This window comes from Rattus norvegicus, chromosome 3 (assembly GCF_036323735.1).
Source record: "Rattus norvegicus strain BN/NHsdMcwi chromosome 3, GRCr8, whole genome shotgun sequence".
Lineage (NCBI taxonomy): Eukaryota > Metazoa > Chordata > Mammalia > Rodentia > Muridae > Rattus > Rattus norvegicus.
The window spans coordinates 162,978,462-162,994,400 of NC_086021.1; the positions used below are offsets into that span (position 1 = coordinate 162,978,462).

The following is a 15,939-nucleotide window of genomic DNA, read 5'->3' on the forward strand; positions in this document are numbered from 1 at the left end:
CTTGGTTTCTCCAGGTATGTTAATTGAAAGTTTTGCTGGTTATAATAACCCGGGCTGGCATTTGTGTTCTCTTAGGGTCTGTATGACATCTGTCCAGGATCTTCTGGCTTTCATAGTCTGTGGTGAGAAGTCTGGTGTAATTCTGATAGGTCTGTCTTTATATGTTACTTGACCTTTTTCCCTTACTGCTTTTAATATTTTTTCTTTGTTTTGTGCATTTTCTGTTTGATTATTATGTGATGGGAGGAGTTTCTTTTCTGGTCCAAGTTCTGTTGGAGTTCTGTAGGCTTCTTGTATGTTTATAGGCATCTCTTTCTTTAGGTTAGGGAAATTTTCTTCTATGATTTTGTTGAAGATATTTACTGGTCCTTTTAACTGGGAATATTCACTCTCTTGTATACCTATTATCCTTAGGTTTGATCTTGTTGTGTCCTGGATTTCCTGTATGTTTTGGGCCAATAGCTTTTTCTGTTTTACATTATCTTTGACAGTTGTGTCAATGATTTCTATGGAATCTTCTGCTCCTGAGATTCTCTCTTCTATCTCTTGTATTCTGTTGGTGATGCTTGTATCTACGGCTCCTTGTCTCTTCCTTTGGTTTTCTATATCCAGGGTTGTTTCCCTGTGTTCTTTCTTGATTGTTTCTATTTCCATTTTTACTTCCTTCACCTGTTTGATTGTGTTTTCCTGGAATTCTTTCAGGGATTTTTGTGATTCCTCTCTATAGGCTTCTACTTGTTTGTTTATGTTTTCCTGCATTTCTCTAAGGGAGTTCTTCATGTCTTTCTTGAAGTCCTCCATCATCGTGATCAAATGTAATTTAAAATCTAGACCTTGCTTTTCTGGTGTGTTTGGATATTCATTGTTTTCTTTGGTTGGGGAATTGGGCTCCGATGATGCCATGTAGCCTTGGTTTCTGTTGCTCGGATTCCTGTGCTTGCCTCTCGCCATCAGGTTGTCTCTGGTGTTACCTTGTTCTGCTATTTCTGACAGTGGCTAGACCGTCCTATAGGCCTGTGTGTCAGGTGTGCTGTAGACCTGTTTTCCTGTTCTCTCTCAGCCACTTATGGGAACAGAATGTTCTGCTTTCAGGGGTGTAGTTTTTCCTGTCTACTGGTCTTCAGCTGTTCCTCTGGGTGTGTGTCCTGAGTCCACCAGGCAGGTCACTTGGAACAGAAAAGTTGGTCTTACCTTTGGTCTTGTGCCTGAAGTCGCTCCTCAGTGCTGGGTTTCAGCTCTCTGTGAAGGTGGTAACCAGAAGTGCTTGCCCCTCTTTCTCTCGGGTCCCTTTGCACAGGGGGCCCAGATGGCACTAGGTGTTTTCCTCTAGAGTCAGAGGTGTGGGCAGAGAATAGTCTCCTCTGGCTTCCCAGGCGTGTCTGCCCCTCTGAAGGTCTAGCTCTCCCTCCCTGAGCACAAATCTTTTATTTTTGTGTTTATCATTTTGTGTTTGTGTGTATGTGATGTTCAACATCATGTGTGTGCTGGTCTGTGTGGGACCATGTGCCTCTTAGGTCAATGGATTATTTCCAGGAGTTATTCTGTACTTCTACCATCCAGTGCTTTCTACAGAGCAAACTGGGGTCATTAGGCTCAGGAAATAAGTACCTCCTGTTCTGTTCCACCTCACTGACTCAAGAAGGGACCTGGGCTATGATGAGGAGAATGTGCTTTTCTAGCTGCAAGTGAGTTCTCTATAGGATTGCTTTAGCTCCTCATGGATGGAAATAAATTACCTCTGTATCCACGGAGGAGGTGGATCTCTGCAGAATCCACTTGTTTGCTTTCATCTCTAGGCTTTTCAGTTACAATTGTCTGGCAAAGTCTATCAGAACATGAAACTAGTGAAAAACATACCTAATTTTTCTTTTAAAATTAAGAGGGTCGGGGGTTGGGGATTTAGTTCAGTGGTAGAGCACTTGCCTAGCAAGCGCAAGGGCCTGGGTTCAGGTTCCAGTTCCAAAAAAAAAAAAAAAAAAAGAACGATTTCAGGAACTGTATCCTGTGTCCACCAATACCCCAAGGCACATATAGTCTGTAAATTATAACCTCAAATCCCAATTCACCTTAGTTTTTTGCATTATTCTCTTATTCCATCAGAGCTAGATTCCTCCTTGTTGAACCACAGCTGTCCTGGCATGTGCATTTGCACATCACTTACATCCTCCCCAATGATTAACACATGGGTCCCACAGCCACACTGTAGACATGGTTGACTTCTAAGGAGGAAGGATGTGAATCATTCAGTCAGCTTTCTTGGCTCCGTAAAGCAGCAGCACACCCCCATGGCAGCACAGTGGCCATGAACTTATTTTCCTCCCTTTATTTTTAGTTTTCATGGAGCATTAAACAAAATAATCAAGGAAGCTGGTTTAAAATACAGATGCCTGAGTCAGTAACATGTGGAGGGAAGTCATCATTGCTGCCTCACTGCATCCCTCAATGAGGCTGGCTCTGCCCAGGTGTGGTGAGTAGGGCTCTGGGATAAGGGTGGGTGCATAGGAAGGATGGTCAGCGTCACCTGAGAGCCCATCCTACCCTTCTTACTGCATGACTACACCTGGTGTCTTCCCCTCTCCAAGGTTTCAAATGACTAATGGACTAACATAGGTGCACACTAGCAGCTTTCACAACACAACATTCTCCCATTCATCCACTCTGGGTCTTCTTCCCAGACAATACTGAACTGACACATCTTGGCAGCCTCAGGTTCCTCAACTCAGGAATCAGTCTTGGCAGAAGTTCTTCTCCATCCATCATTGTCAATCAAGCATCATTGGTGACCTTTGGATTGGAATATCTTGGCTAACTTTAGGTATTTTCTTTGGAGTCCCTTTAGAACATTCCGGAAATGGGGCTTACTTCTCATCTTGGGACCACAATATAAGGCCACGGTCACCCTAGGATCCCAGGAGATCGTGAAGAGAAACAAGGCTTTCCTGTCCTTCCTTCTCCAAACCAGTGAGTAATGGCTCCACTAACGTGAGTTCCCATCTGCGAGTCTTCAGGAGGCTTTGGGGGAAGAAGCAGAGGGAAGGCTCTGTTGTGTTGGGAAAGTTTTGACCCTAACAAATGTGAAGACATAGAAGATACTGAGTCAGACTAATGACAACCTCCACTCATGTGGGTTCTCTTGACCTTTCAGACTTTATTCATCAATGGCTTGTCTTAGTGTGTAGAGAAAGGCTTCCTACTGGAGTCTAGGCTCAATCATGACAGAAGACATAGTTATTTCCCTAAGGACTGTGCTGTCCTAGCTTGGTGGAGACAGACAGTGGGGAACCTAGAACTGGTCTCTAGGGACAGGTCTGAAGTTGGCTTCTCTGAAGCAAAAGAACAGATTTAGGTGAGAAAGCAAAGAGCAAATATGTTTCAAGCAGAGAAGACAGCAAGTCCAAGGGACCTGAGCACAGAGCACAGGCAGGAGTTGGGGTGGCTTTCCAATCCCCTGCCCCTTCACTGTGTCTCTAAAGATTCTCTACCTGCCCCATGCTGTCTGTTCATCTCTAGAACAGGCAACAGGTTTTCTTCAGTTACATTTGTGTGTGGCTATGTCTGTTATGTTAAATTCACTGTAATGCTTAGGGTGTTAGCTGTGGTATTTTTCTACATACTTCGTTCCTATCCTTCTCCATCCCCTGCCAACCTTCCTCATTTCAAACCCTTGCTGATCTCCACCCCATTTCTCCTACTTTCACGTCATATGAATTCCTTGCTGTCTCTTTCCTCCTCTTCCCTTAAGATTTCTTCTTCTCCCGTCAGGGTCTCCTGATTTTATGACTCCCCTCCCCCACACATTCACACTGAAGCCCTCCTCTCCCTGCACATATATACCTAGACAATTTGAAGCTGATTTGATATTGTGAGAAATGAAAGTATTTTGGCTTTTGGAATCTGAGTAATTTTGCTAAGCCCACTTCCTGAAGTATTATTTCAGTATTTTTGTTATGGCTGAATAAAATTACAGTGTGCACTGGGCATCATTTTATTATGCAGTCCTGAAGGTAGGCATCTCTGCTAGCTCCATTTCTTACCTATTGTGAACAGAAGCACATCTGTCCTGTAGAAAGGTAAGTGTGAGTGTTACCCACATTAACTGTGTGGTTTTTTATTAAATTATTTTATTTATTCTACAGGCCTCTACTGCGGGCCTTGTCTATCTATTGGAATTTGTCTCCCAGTGTTCTTCACCCTATGTCCCCTCTGACAGGGTGTTCTCCTTACCTTCCCAGCCCCTCCTGCCCACTCACGCACCCTCTCATCCCCACCTAACCTTGCCCCAGCCTCCCCCTTCCCTGAGGCATCATGCCTCTACAGGATTAAGCTCATCTTCTCCCACTGAGACCAAACTAGGCAGTGCTCTGCTACACATAAGCTGGGGGCCACAGGCCGTGCATGCATAGTCTTTGGTGCATATTTCCATTCATTCTCCTGGCCCTCTGGACTTCTGCCTATCTCTCCCCCCATGCCTGATCCTGCCCCCCTTTTCCTTTCCCTCTTCCCACCCAGGTCCTTTCCTCTGCCTCCTGTTCTTATTTTGTTCCCCCTTCTAAGTGGGATTGAAGCATCCTCACTTGGGTCTTCCTTCTTGTTAATCTTCTTACGGTCTGTGAGTTGCATCATGGGTATTCTGTACTTTTTTGGACAATATCTATTTATCAGTAAATACATACCATGCATGTCCTTTAATCTGGGTTACCTCGCTCAGGATGATATTTTCTAGTTCCATCATTTGCCTCAAAATTCACGATGTCTTTATTTTTTTAAAAAATGGTATTAGACATTCATTTTGATCACAGATGCAATGCAAGCATGAATAAATAAACTCAGTATCTTTTCCACCCTCTGAGTCTCTTTTAGATAGAAAAATGTGCTAAATGTCTCTTCATGGCCTGCTTGGCTGCCAGTGTCCCGCCTAAGGCTTTACACAGACTGTAACTTGACCTCCTGAAACACTACTGAACTGTAGTCCACCAGTTCCTGGGGACCAAGTCCTACTGATACTGTCGGTAGTCTCCAAACAGTGAGGATGGCAACTGGCTTGAAGGCAACTGGGAGTGGTCTTCAGCAAACTGAGGGCCACTGGGAAACTGTGCAGAGGCAAATCTTGTCAACAGGATACCAGCTCCTTCAATTAAAGCTAGGAGAAGGCTGCCCACCGCAGCTGACCTAACCATGGATACCAGTCTATTTCTTGCTGCCAGGATGGCTCCAAGTGATGGCGTTCCAGGGGTCTTCTTTGCCTCTTCTTTGAACCATACTACAGTCATGGAAAACAGTCCTCTTCCAATTGTGGAACCCTTGCTTTAGTAGCTGTTAAACTCCCTAGGAGTCTGTGGTTTACTCCCACTGGAGAATTTTGAAAACCTTTGAAGGCTTGGAAGATGCCACCACCTATGGTACCCATGGTAAAGGCACCGCCACAGTCATCCACAATTTGCCAGGGGGACAGCTCTCTCGCATATTCCTCCATCTCCATGTCCTCATTTCTAATAGCTGAATAGTGTAAATGAACCGCATTTTCTGTATCCATTCCTCGGTTGAAGGGCATTTGGGTTCTTTCCAGCTTCTGGCTATTAAAAATAATGCTGCTATGAACATAGTGGAGCATGTGCCCTTGTGATATGGTTGAGCTTCTTTTGGGTATATGCCTGGGTCTTCAGGTACAACTATTTCCAATTTTCAGAGGAACCACCAGACTTATTTCCAGAGTGGTTATAGGAGAAATGTTTCTCTTTCTCCACATTCGTGCCAGCATCTGCTGTTGCCCGAGTTTTTCACCTTAGCCATTCTGAATGGTGTGAGGTGGAATCTCAGGAACATTTTGATTTGTATTTCCCTAATGACCAAGGATGTCGAACATTTCTTTAAGTGCTTCTTGGCCATTCAAATTCTTCTATTGAGAATTCTCTGTTTAGCTCTGTACTGCATGTTTTAATTGGGTTATTTGGTTTTCTGGAGTCTAACTTCTTGCATTCTTTGTATATATTGGATATTAGTTTCTATCGGATGTCAGGTTAGTGAGGTTCTTTTTGTCATCTGTAGGTTGCTGTTTTATCCTATTGACAGTATCTTTTGTCTTACAGAAGCTTTTCAGTTGCATAAGGTCCCATTTGTCAATTGTTGATCTTAGAGCCTAGCCATTGGTATTCTGTTCAAGAAATTTCCCCCTTTGCCAAGGTTATTTCCCACTTTCTCTTTTATTAGATTCAGCATATCTGTTTTTATGTTGAGGTCCTTGACCCACTTGAACTTGAGCTTTGTACAAGGCAATAAAAATGGATCAGTTTGCATTCTTCTACATGCAGCCCTCCAGTTAGACCAGCACCATCTATGGAAAATGATTTCTTTTTCCACTGTATGGCTTTGGCTTTTTTTTTTGTCAAAGATAAAGTATCCATAGGAATATGGGTTTATTGCTGTGTCTTTAATTCTATTCAATTGATTGACCTGTCTGTCTCTGTACCAATACCAATGGGAACAGAAGCACCTCAGTCTCATAGGAAGGTAAGAGTTACACTCATGAGAGTTATACTCATTAATTGTGTTTTCTTATTTCTTATTCCTCCTATGACCTTCCAGGTGTCAGAATCAAAGATGTTCCAACTTGGGAGCCTTGTTGTTTTGTGTGGCCTGCTCATTGGGACCTCAGGATCACTTTTTGGTAATATTATTGGTCGTGCCCCGAATAATTTGAGAATTCTGAACTTTGTTTCTGTGAGTGAGTCAAGAAAGGTGCTATTAGCTGGCTGGTCACAGGAATAACAGTGGAATTACTAAATCTGAAATTGCGGAGGCTGCTGAGAGGGGACAGTATTGTCTTTTATGGGTGTTCCCTGAGAAATGTGTAGCTGTTCAGTTCCTGCCTCACTCAGAATCACTTTAGATACAAACAGTGCAATGACAGTATGTTCTAATAGAGACTTGTCAATATGCACACAGGATACATTCATCAAAGTGAGATTTGAAAATTCTAAAATGTTGGCATTTTAAATTATGGTAGCTGTGGACAAGGATTTTGCTTGCGCCACTTCTAGCAGTCTGTGGGAGCCTGCTTCTCAGTACTCCTTCCTTGCAAGCACTGCCCTGGACACCTTTAACAGCTATGCCATTACCTTTAACTTTAACTATAATTCCTTTAACTTTACCTTTCTCTGTCCGTTTATTTTTTACATTTTTACTATTTTTTGTATAATTTAAATAAAGTTCCATGTCAAAATTATTAGCTCTGCACTTCTGAAGAGTTTTTTTCTATTTTATTTTTTTTCTTATTGATATGTGTCTACTCCTGGAAATGAAGGACGTCAGCTCATCTGGCTTGGATGTCCAAACCCCTCACCCCACTGTCTACTTAATGGCTCCTCTGTTCTCTTTTTATAGAGGAAGTGGGGAAACTGAGAAGCAGTTGTTAGATGGATAGGAAAGCTGTGTGCAAGCTGCCTTAGAAAACTTTCAAAGGTGAAGAAAGGAGCCTTCTCTTCATTCTGTAGTCATGGAGCCAAGTCAGTGAGAAAAGTGGTCAGGTCCGAGGTTACCCAGGGAGTTGTAGGGTGAGGTAGAGTTACAGAAGCAGTGATAGCTAAGCGGGCCTTGCCTGCATCATTATATAGGTAGAGTTTGTCCATTTCAGAGCCTAGTTACGGTATTGTGATAACATCTATTGGACTAAAAGTGTTTTTAATACTTTATTTTTATGTCTGCCCACATATCTCTGTGTATAGGTGTCTGTGTGTCCGCAGATGCCAGAATAGGGCCAGATCCCCTGGAGTTACAGATGGTTATGAGCTATATAAAAGGGGTGCTGGGAACTGAACTCTGGTCTTCTTTTAGAGTTCTTTTGAATACATATATGAATATATATGAATATATATGAATATATATGAATAATATATATATGCTTTTCTTAAAAAACAAACAAACAAAACCCCAATTCATGTCCATACACACACACAAATATATATACAACTGGCCTAAAATACAATTCTAACCTAAAATGCTTTACACCCAAAGAAATGAAGCAGGTTAAAAAATGTGGAGAAAAGAGCAGGCAGAACTGAGTTACAATCAATATTCTAAAGCAGCATTTTAAGGTTAACTCCTTTGGAAAATAAGAGATTATTGTACTCTTTCATTTTGTTTGACCCTTAGTTGTAATTGCTTTGTTTCACAGTAGAGGTATTGGCTACACAAACATTCCTACTACTTCATACATGCTGTTTGGCACATCCAGGCATTCCCAGGTTCTTCTCCACGATCTTCTGTTAGGAAGAGTCCAATCTCCTACTCCCGTGTAAATTATCGTTTTCTGGGATCTATTCCAAACACTCATTTTGGGGTCCCTATTTGCTACTTTCACTATTGGAGCGATATTTCCCCTCTGTGTTCTTTATTTATAATAGATTTTTCCATTTCTTGGTTTATTCTCTCAATTGATTGACTCTATCTCAAACTCACAGGAGCATCTCATTTAGAGCAACAGACATTCACGTCACCACTAAAACAGGTATACACAGTCAACTTCAACTGCTTGTCCAATTGATCAATTGTTTTGTGGATAAATGCTTAATACAAACAACTAAGAAGTCATCCTGGCTACAGTGTATGGACCCAGCTGTGTAGACACATTTTCTCACCTTAGAAGTCTCAGGTTCCTCTTCTGTACAATGGAAATAGAGGCAGTTCTGCCCTGACTGAGTTGATTCAGAGACTGAATGACAGTGTCGGGATCTCTGAAACCAAGAGAAGGAAAGATCATTCCCCAGGGGTGCAGGGCACTGACTGATGACTGTTTTTTTTTTTTTTTTTTTACAGATATCTTTCAAAACCCAGAGCTGGACGTGGAGTCAGTTTGGTCAGAAATCAATTACAGAATTAGATACGCGTTGGAAACAATGGATCTTGACATGTTAGCTGACTATTTATCTAAGAGGGGAATCGAGTAAGTTGGTGCTTCTTTACCCTCGGAAAAGAGACTTTCCCTCTGTGGAGGTCAATTCCATGTCAAAGGCAAATGGATAAGCCTCTCATTTTCCACTGAACTGAGGAGTCCTGAGGCAAGGCTCGTTAGAGCTTGAGCAAGTCTGAGGCAGGGCTACAGGGACAGTGTGGACAGCTCACACATCTGGGTTCCCACAGTCTGATTTCAGGCTCCAGGTGAACATTCCATTTGTCCTCATCTCCATTTTCGTCTTGTCACCTAAAGCCTTTCTCTAAAAATAATACTTTTCTTCTCCAATTACATACAGGAGTAAAAGTCTAAGTTTCTTCAAGGAGCAGAAAGCTGGAATTCAAACCCTTAATCCCAAGCACTGGCTTCACGGTGTTTGGAGTCATATAGTCCTGGGGTCAAGTTCTGTAACTGCTGCCTATTGTCCCTTAGTTCATTGCACATGAGAGTGTAGAGGCTCACATTTTGAACTGTAGTGAGGACAAGAGGGTGAGGTTGGACAGGACAAATGCTTCAAGGTGGACTGACAAGGGGACACTCACGGATTTTGGACAGGTTGAAAATCAAGGACCTCAGAATTCTGAACCTGAATCATGAAGTGTCTCCCAATGGTGATGAAGTTACCCTGAAGATGCCCATGGCTCTTAATGCATCTCTGTCTCTGTAAGTTGAGTCACTTGGGCTTAGGGGGTGGAACACAATATGGCCAATTTGAGTAGTCACTTAATTCCCAGTTATCACCTGCCTTCTGCCTTCTGTTTCCTAATATGTAAAAAAGGGGGGACACCTCTGAGGCCTAAAATACCAATGTTTAAAACATTCTAGTGAAGACTGGCCATATTAAGTCTCTTTCAAAAGAATGTTCTATAGGAAATACTCTGTTTGAGTGGTACGCATGTGTACTCATGTGTATATAGGTTCACATGTGCACTTGTGTTTGTGGCAGCCAGAGGTCAACATCATTTGCCTCAGTCACTCACCAGATTAGCTTTTGAGCTAGGGTCTTTCAACGAATCTGGAAATTATAGCTATCCACTAGATTTCTGGTATAAAAATATGAAATTTTAAAGTTTTATATTTAAAATGAGAGGTAGATGTAAATGACAGCCAAAAACCTGTGCAAAGTAAATTCTAGAGGAAGAGAGTGCCATTCAGAGAGAACACTTGCCCAGCAGCATGTGTGAAGACCCGGCTTCTATCGAAAGCACTGTATGCTGGGGGTGGGAGTGGTCATTGTACAAATTAGATGGATTTTTGAAGCCATGAGCAGTGATACCTGGGTTAATTACTTAATCTCTCTAAGCCCAGGATTTCTTGGCACTGTTGTAATGATTCAATGGATTAAACCAGTTACAATACTTTGAGTGAATGCCCACAGATAATTAGTATTACAAAATGTGAGCAATTATTTTTATTCTTAGTCTCTTCCCAAGTAATAACAATCTCACATGTGCTAAATGTGCTCGGTGCGGAGAAGTCCTACACAAATATATAAATTTTGTAGAGATTATGGAACATGTTGACAATAGCTAAATATGATTAATATGGCTCATAGACACCCTGCATTGTGTCCACACGATGACAAGCATTATAACCTGTAAAACCTTCTAGATCTCTGCTTGATGTGACTCTTGTTTTCTTCAGGCCTGCCCGTGATTTAACTACTGATGTCTCTATTTCTATGGAGGCAATAACTTCCTTTGCTATTGAAAAAGATCCCAAGACTGGCCGTCGTGTCCTGAACATGCAGCGATGCTCACTTAATACAGACAATACCTCCATTAGCTTGTTGAACAGGTAAGGTTCATCCATTCCAGCAAAGCTAGGTTCTCAGGGAGGTCTTAAGACCTCTGACTTTAATGCTATCCCTACACCTGGCCAAGAGCCTGGTGGGACACACAATCAGACTAGCCTCAAGAATCAGCCCTGTCAACACTTTCAGCTCTTGTCACTCTGTGGCTTCATCTTCAGAGGCTGCGGTTTGCTCACCTGTGCATTTGAACACTAAAGATCCATAGTTATCAGTTCTGGGATGAAGGCATGAGGAAATACATGTTTAGGTGAGACCCTGGAACATGCTAAGGGCTTAAAAACCATAAGATCCACACTGACTCCAGGGACTATTGTTCCTGTCTGTTGTTGAGGCAGGAGAATGGACCTCTTCAGCTGTAAGCGTGCATTTAGCTATGGTGCCTTTCAGCCGTGTCAGTGTGCCCAGTGCCTGTGAAAATAGAAACATTGCACTCACCTGGAGGTGGAAGGCAGTTGGAGAATTAAAAGACATCATAGACTCTGATGGTCCTGAATACTTTCTGCAGTGAGATCTTGACATCCTAATCCTGTCATTTTTCTTTTTGATCCCCACTGATCCTCAAAATCTGCACGTGTAATTGCCTGCTATTTGGCTCAAGCAGAGAGTGGGTGAGCTTGTGCTAATAGTGTTTGAGAGAGGAGACACTATCTGCAAGTCAAGGGCTGGGGCTGAGGAGCTTTAGTCAGAAATAGAGGGGTGGATTCTGCTCCCAGTCTTGGCAACCATGTCCTGAGGCCACCCATCCTCTCTCTACCAAAGAGAGGACCACAGGTCTGGCATGTAAACCCACAGGCCCAGGTCCTGCTGGACACTACTCCAACTGCACCCAGGAAACTCATGCTGCTCCACCGAGTCTGAATCCTCATGGCCTTGTAGACTCTGGTGGTACATTCTGCCCTCATCCCTCAGTTAAACACAATGGTTGTTTTTCTGTGCTTTAGACAGGCTTTTCCCACCACAGGACATTTTCATTGATATCCTGATTACATAAAACACTTTTCTTCATCTCATAACTCAATGTACCAACTCAAAGACTCTTTCACAGTCTTCGCTGGATTTCTTCTCCTTTTCTAAGAATGTACTCTTAACCTTCAGAGTTGTCATTGTGTGTGCATAATATTTTGAGGTAGGCCATCAGTGTACAGCCCTTGTTAGCTTCAATCTCAGTGATCCACCTTCTGTCTCCTGAGGGCTGGGATCAAAGATGGGTGACACCACACCTGATATCCCACTGTACATTTAGTTGAACATTTGATTTACTTATTTGGTTTTGGGGGAAGGCGGTTTGCGTGTAGGTACCACACAAGCATATGTGTCAATGGTCTGGAGCTCATCTAAGATGGTTGCAGAATCTCCCATTCTCAGTCTTCAGCACTCTGCATTACAAGTGGTTGATCTTAACCTGAATTTTCCTTCTTATTTCTTTTTTAATATGGGCACTAGAGATGGAATTTAGGTCCTCAAACAGACAAGAACTATAAGCTTATTCGTTATGGACAACATTCTCTCCTTGGCCAAACTCTCTCATTATTCTAGTCAAAAGCCTGGGGTGTGCCAGGCAGGCATTGTTCTGAGGCCCATCCAATGATTTAGTGGAAAACAACAAAACAAAACAAAACGAAACGAAACAAACAAACCCAGCTCTCTGTGTCCTGGAACATGTCCCTAGGAAAAAGCAAGCGGAGGAATATTTAGTCTGCCAGTGAATGCATGGAAAATTAGGAGCCCTACCCAGATCATCATAATTAGCAGGACACAGGAGAGCAAACCCTCCCTTCAGTGCATGTTCAGGATGGGCTCACCTAGGAGGTGACAGCTGGATGAGAGTTGGAAGGGGGTGAGCTCAGCAAGACGTGTTTATGAAGGATGTTAAAGCCTTAATGTTCTTGCCCAGTGCCTGGTGCTCTATGAATAGAGGCTGAGGCTGCATCAGGACTCTGTTGAGCATCCAGGCACCGAGGAAGCAAGTGCTTAGGCATGAGATGCTCAGATGCTCAGTGATGGCCCATTCTGACAAGCTAAACTGAATTTATAGAGCAGGGTTGTCAGTCACCAACCTGCAGTGGAGTCTCAGGTCCATACTTGACTCTTGATTAAGCTTTGTAAATCCTTTCTTTTCAGAAAAAGTAACTTTGTCAACTTAGCTCTGGACTCTGCATTGTACCTCATAAAAAGGGGCCTGACACTTCCCGTGAGACGCCAAGTAAGTCCCCAGCTCTTGTCACCCAGAGTCAGAACTGGAGGGTACAACATAGGTATCTGTAGGTGTGGCTGTATCCTCAGGACACTGTTTGATGGGAGGTGCAGATTTCTCATTGGGAGGTCTATGGGCTCTCCTCCTCAGTAGCTGGCCTGGGGAGAGGGAGTGGGGGGGTGGAGGAGGAGGAAGAAGGGGAAGAGAAGAAGGAAGAAGAGGAAGAGGAGAAGGAAGATGCAGCAGCAGACATTAGAGATGCTGTCAGAGCTCTTTACCATATCCATACACCACCTGTAGCCTTTAAACTAATGTTTCTTTGCAATCAGAATGCCTCTATTTAGAAGACTGTACTTAAGTACCTGAGAATGAGAATCTGCAGGAAACAGGGAACTGGGCCTCCCTAAAGGCTTAAGCCTTTTGAGGAACTTAAAATCCCAGAGTTTAAGCGTTCAAGGTTTTTAGGAGTCTGGAGTGTTAGGGTTCTGGAATGCTAGAACTTCTGACATCCTGAGGTGGTAGGTGCTCAGCTCCTGGGACAGCTCTGATTCAGGCTGCTCTAATTCCACAGTTGCAGACTGCTTAGGTTCCCTATTCTCACGTCCTGGAAATGAACACCTCTGTTGGGGGGAAGATGGGCAGTGTGTTGTCAGAAAAGTTTTAGTTTTTTTTTTTCTCCCTCTCACTCTTCCTCCCACTTTCTGTCTCTCAGTTGTGTCCAGTGCTCCAATTAATCATCAGCAACACCTTTCATCCTGACGAAATCTGTAAGTCACAGCCTGGGGATGGAATGGTTTCCATAGTCCAGGACACCAATGGTAGGAGTGCCCCAGGCAGGGACTTTGCATCCTCACCAAGCTGGACATCTAGATGCTCCTCCTTTGATTAGTGGTCTCATTGGAGTCTTTAGCTCCCTATGCTTGAGAGTTCCTAGGGCAACAGGAATCAGGCACATACGTTATCAGGCCTTGGAACTGGATCCGTTCTTTTATAAAGTTCTTCTCTGTCCAATATGCACTGCCTCATCCGATCCTCACAAGTGTCTGCAGCAGTGTAACTTGAGGTCACACGGGTGACAGAGTGAGAGGCCACAGGGGGGTTGCAAGTTGGGTGGGCCTCTGTTCAATTTCCCCCGGCCAAGTCTGTGACTGATTTTGACTTTGTCCCTTCAGCCAATCCGCAGACTGCAATCTCCACCTGAAGAGGAATGAACAAAGGAAGATGCCATGTCGCCCTGATAGGTACTGTCTTAGTTACCTTTCTATTGGTATGAGAATCAGCATGACCAAAAGGAATTATAAAAGAAAGCATTTAATGTGGGACTCACAATTCCAAAGGATTAAAGCCACTGACCCTTATGGTAAGGAGCATAGCATCAGGCAGGCATGGCACCGGGTAGGATCTCAGAGCTTAGGTCTTGAGACACAACCACCAGGCTGTGTGCACTAAAGGGAATAGCAATGCCTTTTGCAAACTCTGAGTGCATCCATAGTGACATACCTTCTCCAACAATGCCATACATCTCCCAAACCTCCCAAACAGTTCCTACAACTGGAGACCAAGGATTCAAATATTGGGGCTACGGTGGCAGTTCTCATTCAAACCTCATTAGTAGGCACTTTACCCTGCATACAACAGCCTGTCTAAAAGCTAGGGTAGGCTTGTTTTTCTTCTGTTACTGAGAGTAACTGAGACTTGATCCTGACCTCAGGAAAAAAAATCTGATTTTGCATGCACCTTGAGCCATCTTTTTTACTAAATAATGTGCATAGACAATTGACCATGAGCTTCACTGTCCCCCTGACTTGTGCATGGTTTCCACTCAATCTATTCCTATCTGCTGGTGCTCCAGAAGAAAGGGATATGGAGTGGTCGATGCCACATACCAGGAAACACTACAAATCCATAGCTGTTCATTTCCATGCCCTAAGCCATCTTGGGCAATGTAGGAATGAGTTGAAACAATGGGGGAGGGAAGTCTCAGTCCCATCTCTGTCCGGTGAGTGCTAGCTTCCACTGCTGCAGTGACAGCTTATGCTCTGACCACGTTTGTTCTTACTCCAGGTTGCTGCACAGTGGCTCCATCTCATTCCTTGTAGCATCTCCCTGTAGGATTCTTCTATCATCCATACCACATCAGACTCCCTTCTTCTCTCAGTGGTCTCCATACTTGTCACTATTACCCCAGCAATAAAATCCTAACTGCATCATGATGTGTAGCCGCCTCTGTTTTTACATTGGGTGAGATTGCATCTGAGTGGCAGACCTAGAGCTGAAAGGGATATTAAGGAGTACATCACAGGTTTTCTTTTTTTATAATACAACAAAATAAAATATATGAAGATGATACCAAAAGTTTAAACTTTGAATTAGGGCAAGTCAAATCAGCAGAAGAAAAAGAGTCCAAGAGAAGGCTTGAGAATCAGACACCCACTCCTTCCCACACTCAGGAGTTTATTTTATAAAAACAATAGACTGGAAGCCATAAGATAAACACACAGTATCTGGTGCCTTGGTGAGTTCATCTGAGTTTCGCTCAGGATGACTTAGAGGGTGTGGCTAGTTCTTAGTACTTTGTGGGTTCTTCTTTCTTCCATCCCCTTCCCATGCTGATAGAAGAAAGGATAAAGAGCAAAAGGAAGAGATCCCTGAATATCATTTCTTTATTACTGTTTCTTCTTTGAGCACTGCTGCTAACAAACCTCAACCAAGCCCTATGAATGGTCAATGACAACCCACCTTGCCTCTTGGGGTCCTAGCAGTTATATACACTCTGAAAAGTTCCCAATTGTCACCCAATTGCAGAAACTGTCTGCAACTGGCAAAACCATGCTTAGGCTAGAACACAAGGCAAATCATAGTCAGCAGCTGTGGTCAGTCTGAAGCTGCCCCTATCTCACAGTTGGGATAAAGAGAAAATACATTCTTATAATATTTCTGTAGTATTTTATTAATCATTCCTGTTGTTTACATCTCAAATGATAT

The 15,939-nt window shown here is 43.2% G+C and overlaps 1 protein-coding gene and 1 pseudogene across 1 annotated transcript; one reads left to right on the forward strand and one right to left on the reverse strand.

Annotated features, from left to right (window-relative positions):
- The first annotated feature begins 2,952 nt into the window (after positions 1–2,952).
- On the forward strand, positions 2,953–15,160 carry Bpifa2f (BPI fold containing family A, member 2F). Its single transcript, NM_080775.1, has 9 exons — positions 2,953–2,961; positions 6,583–6,664; positions 8,812–8,938; positions 9,503–9,610; positions 10,592–10,744; positions 12,882–12,963; positions 13,667–13,721; positions 14,127–14,195; positions 15,019–15,160. Exons 2-8 carry the CDS (start codon positions 6,598–6,600, stop codon positions 14,153–14,155), a joined length of 621 nt encoding a protein of 206 aa, NP_542953.1. The 5' UTR covers positions 2,953–2,961; positions 6,583–6,597; the 3' UTR covers positions 14,156–14,195; positions 15,019–15,160.
- Timm17al1-ps1 (translocase of inner mitochondrial membrane 17a-like 1, pseudogene 1) lies at positions 4,769–6,835 on the reverse strand (annotated as a pseudogene).
- Positions 15,161–15,939: the final 779 nt, after the last annotated feature.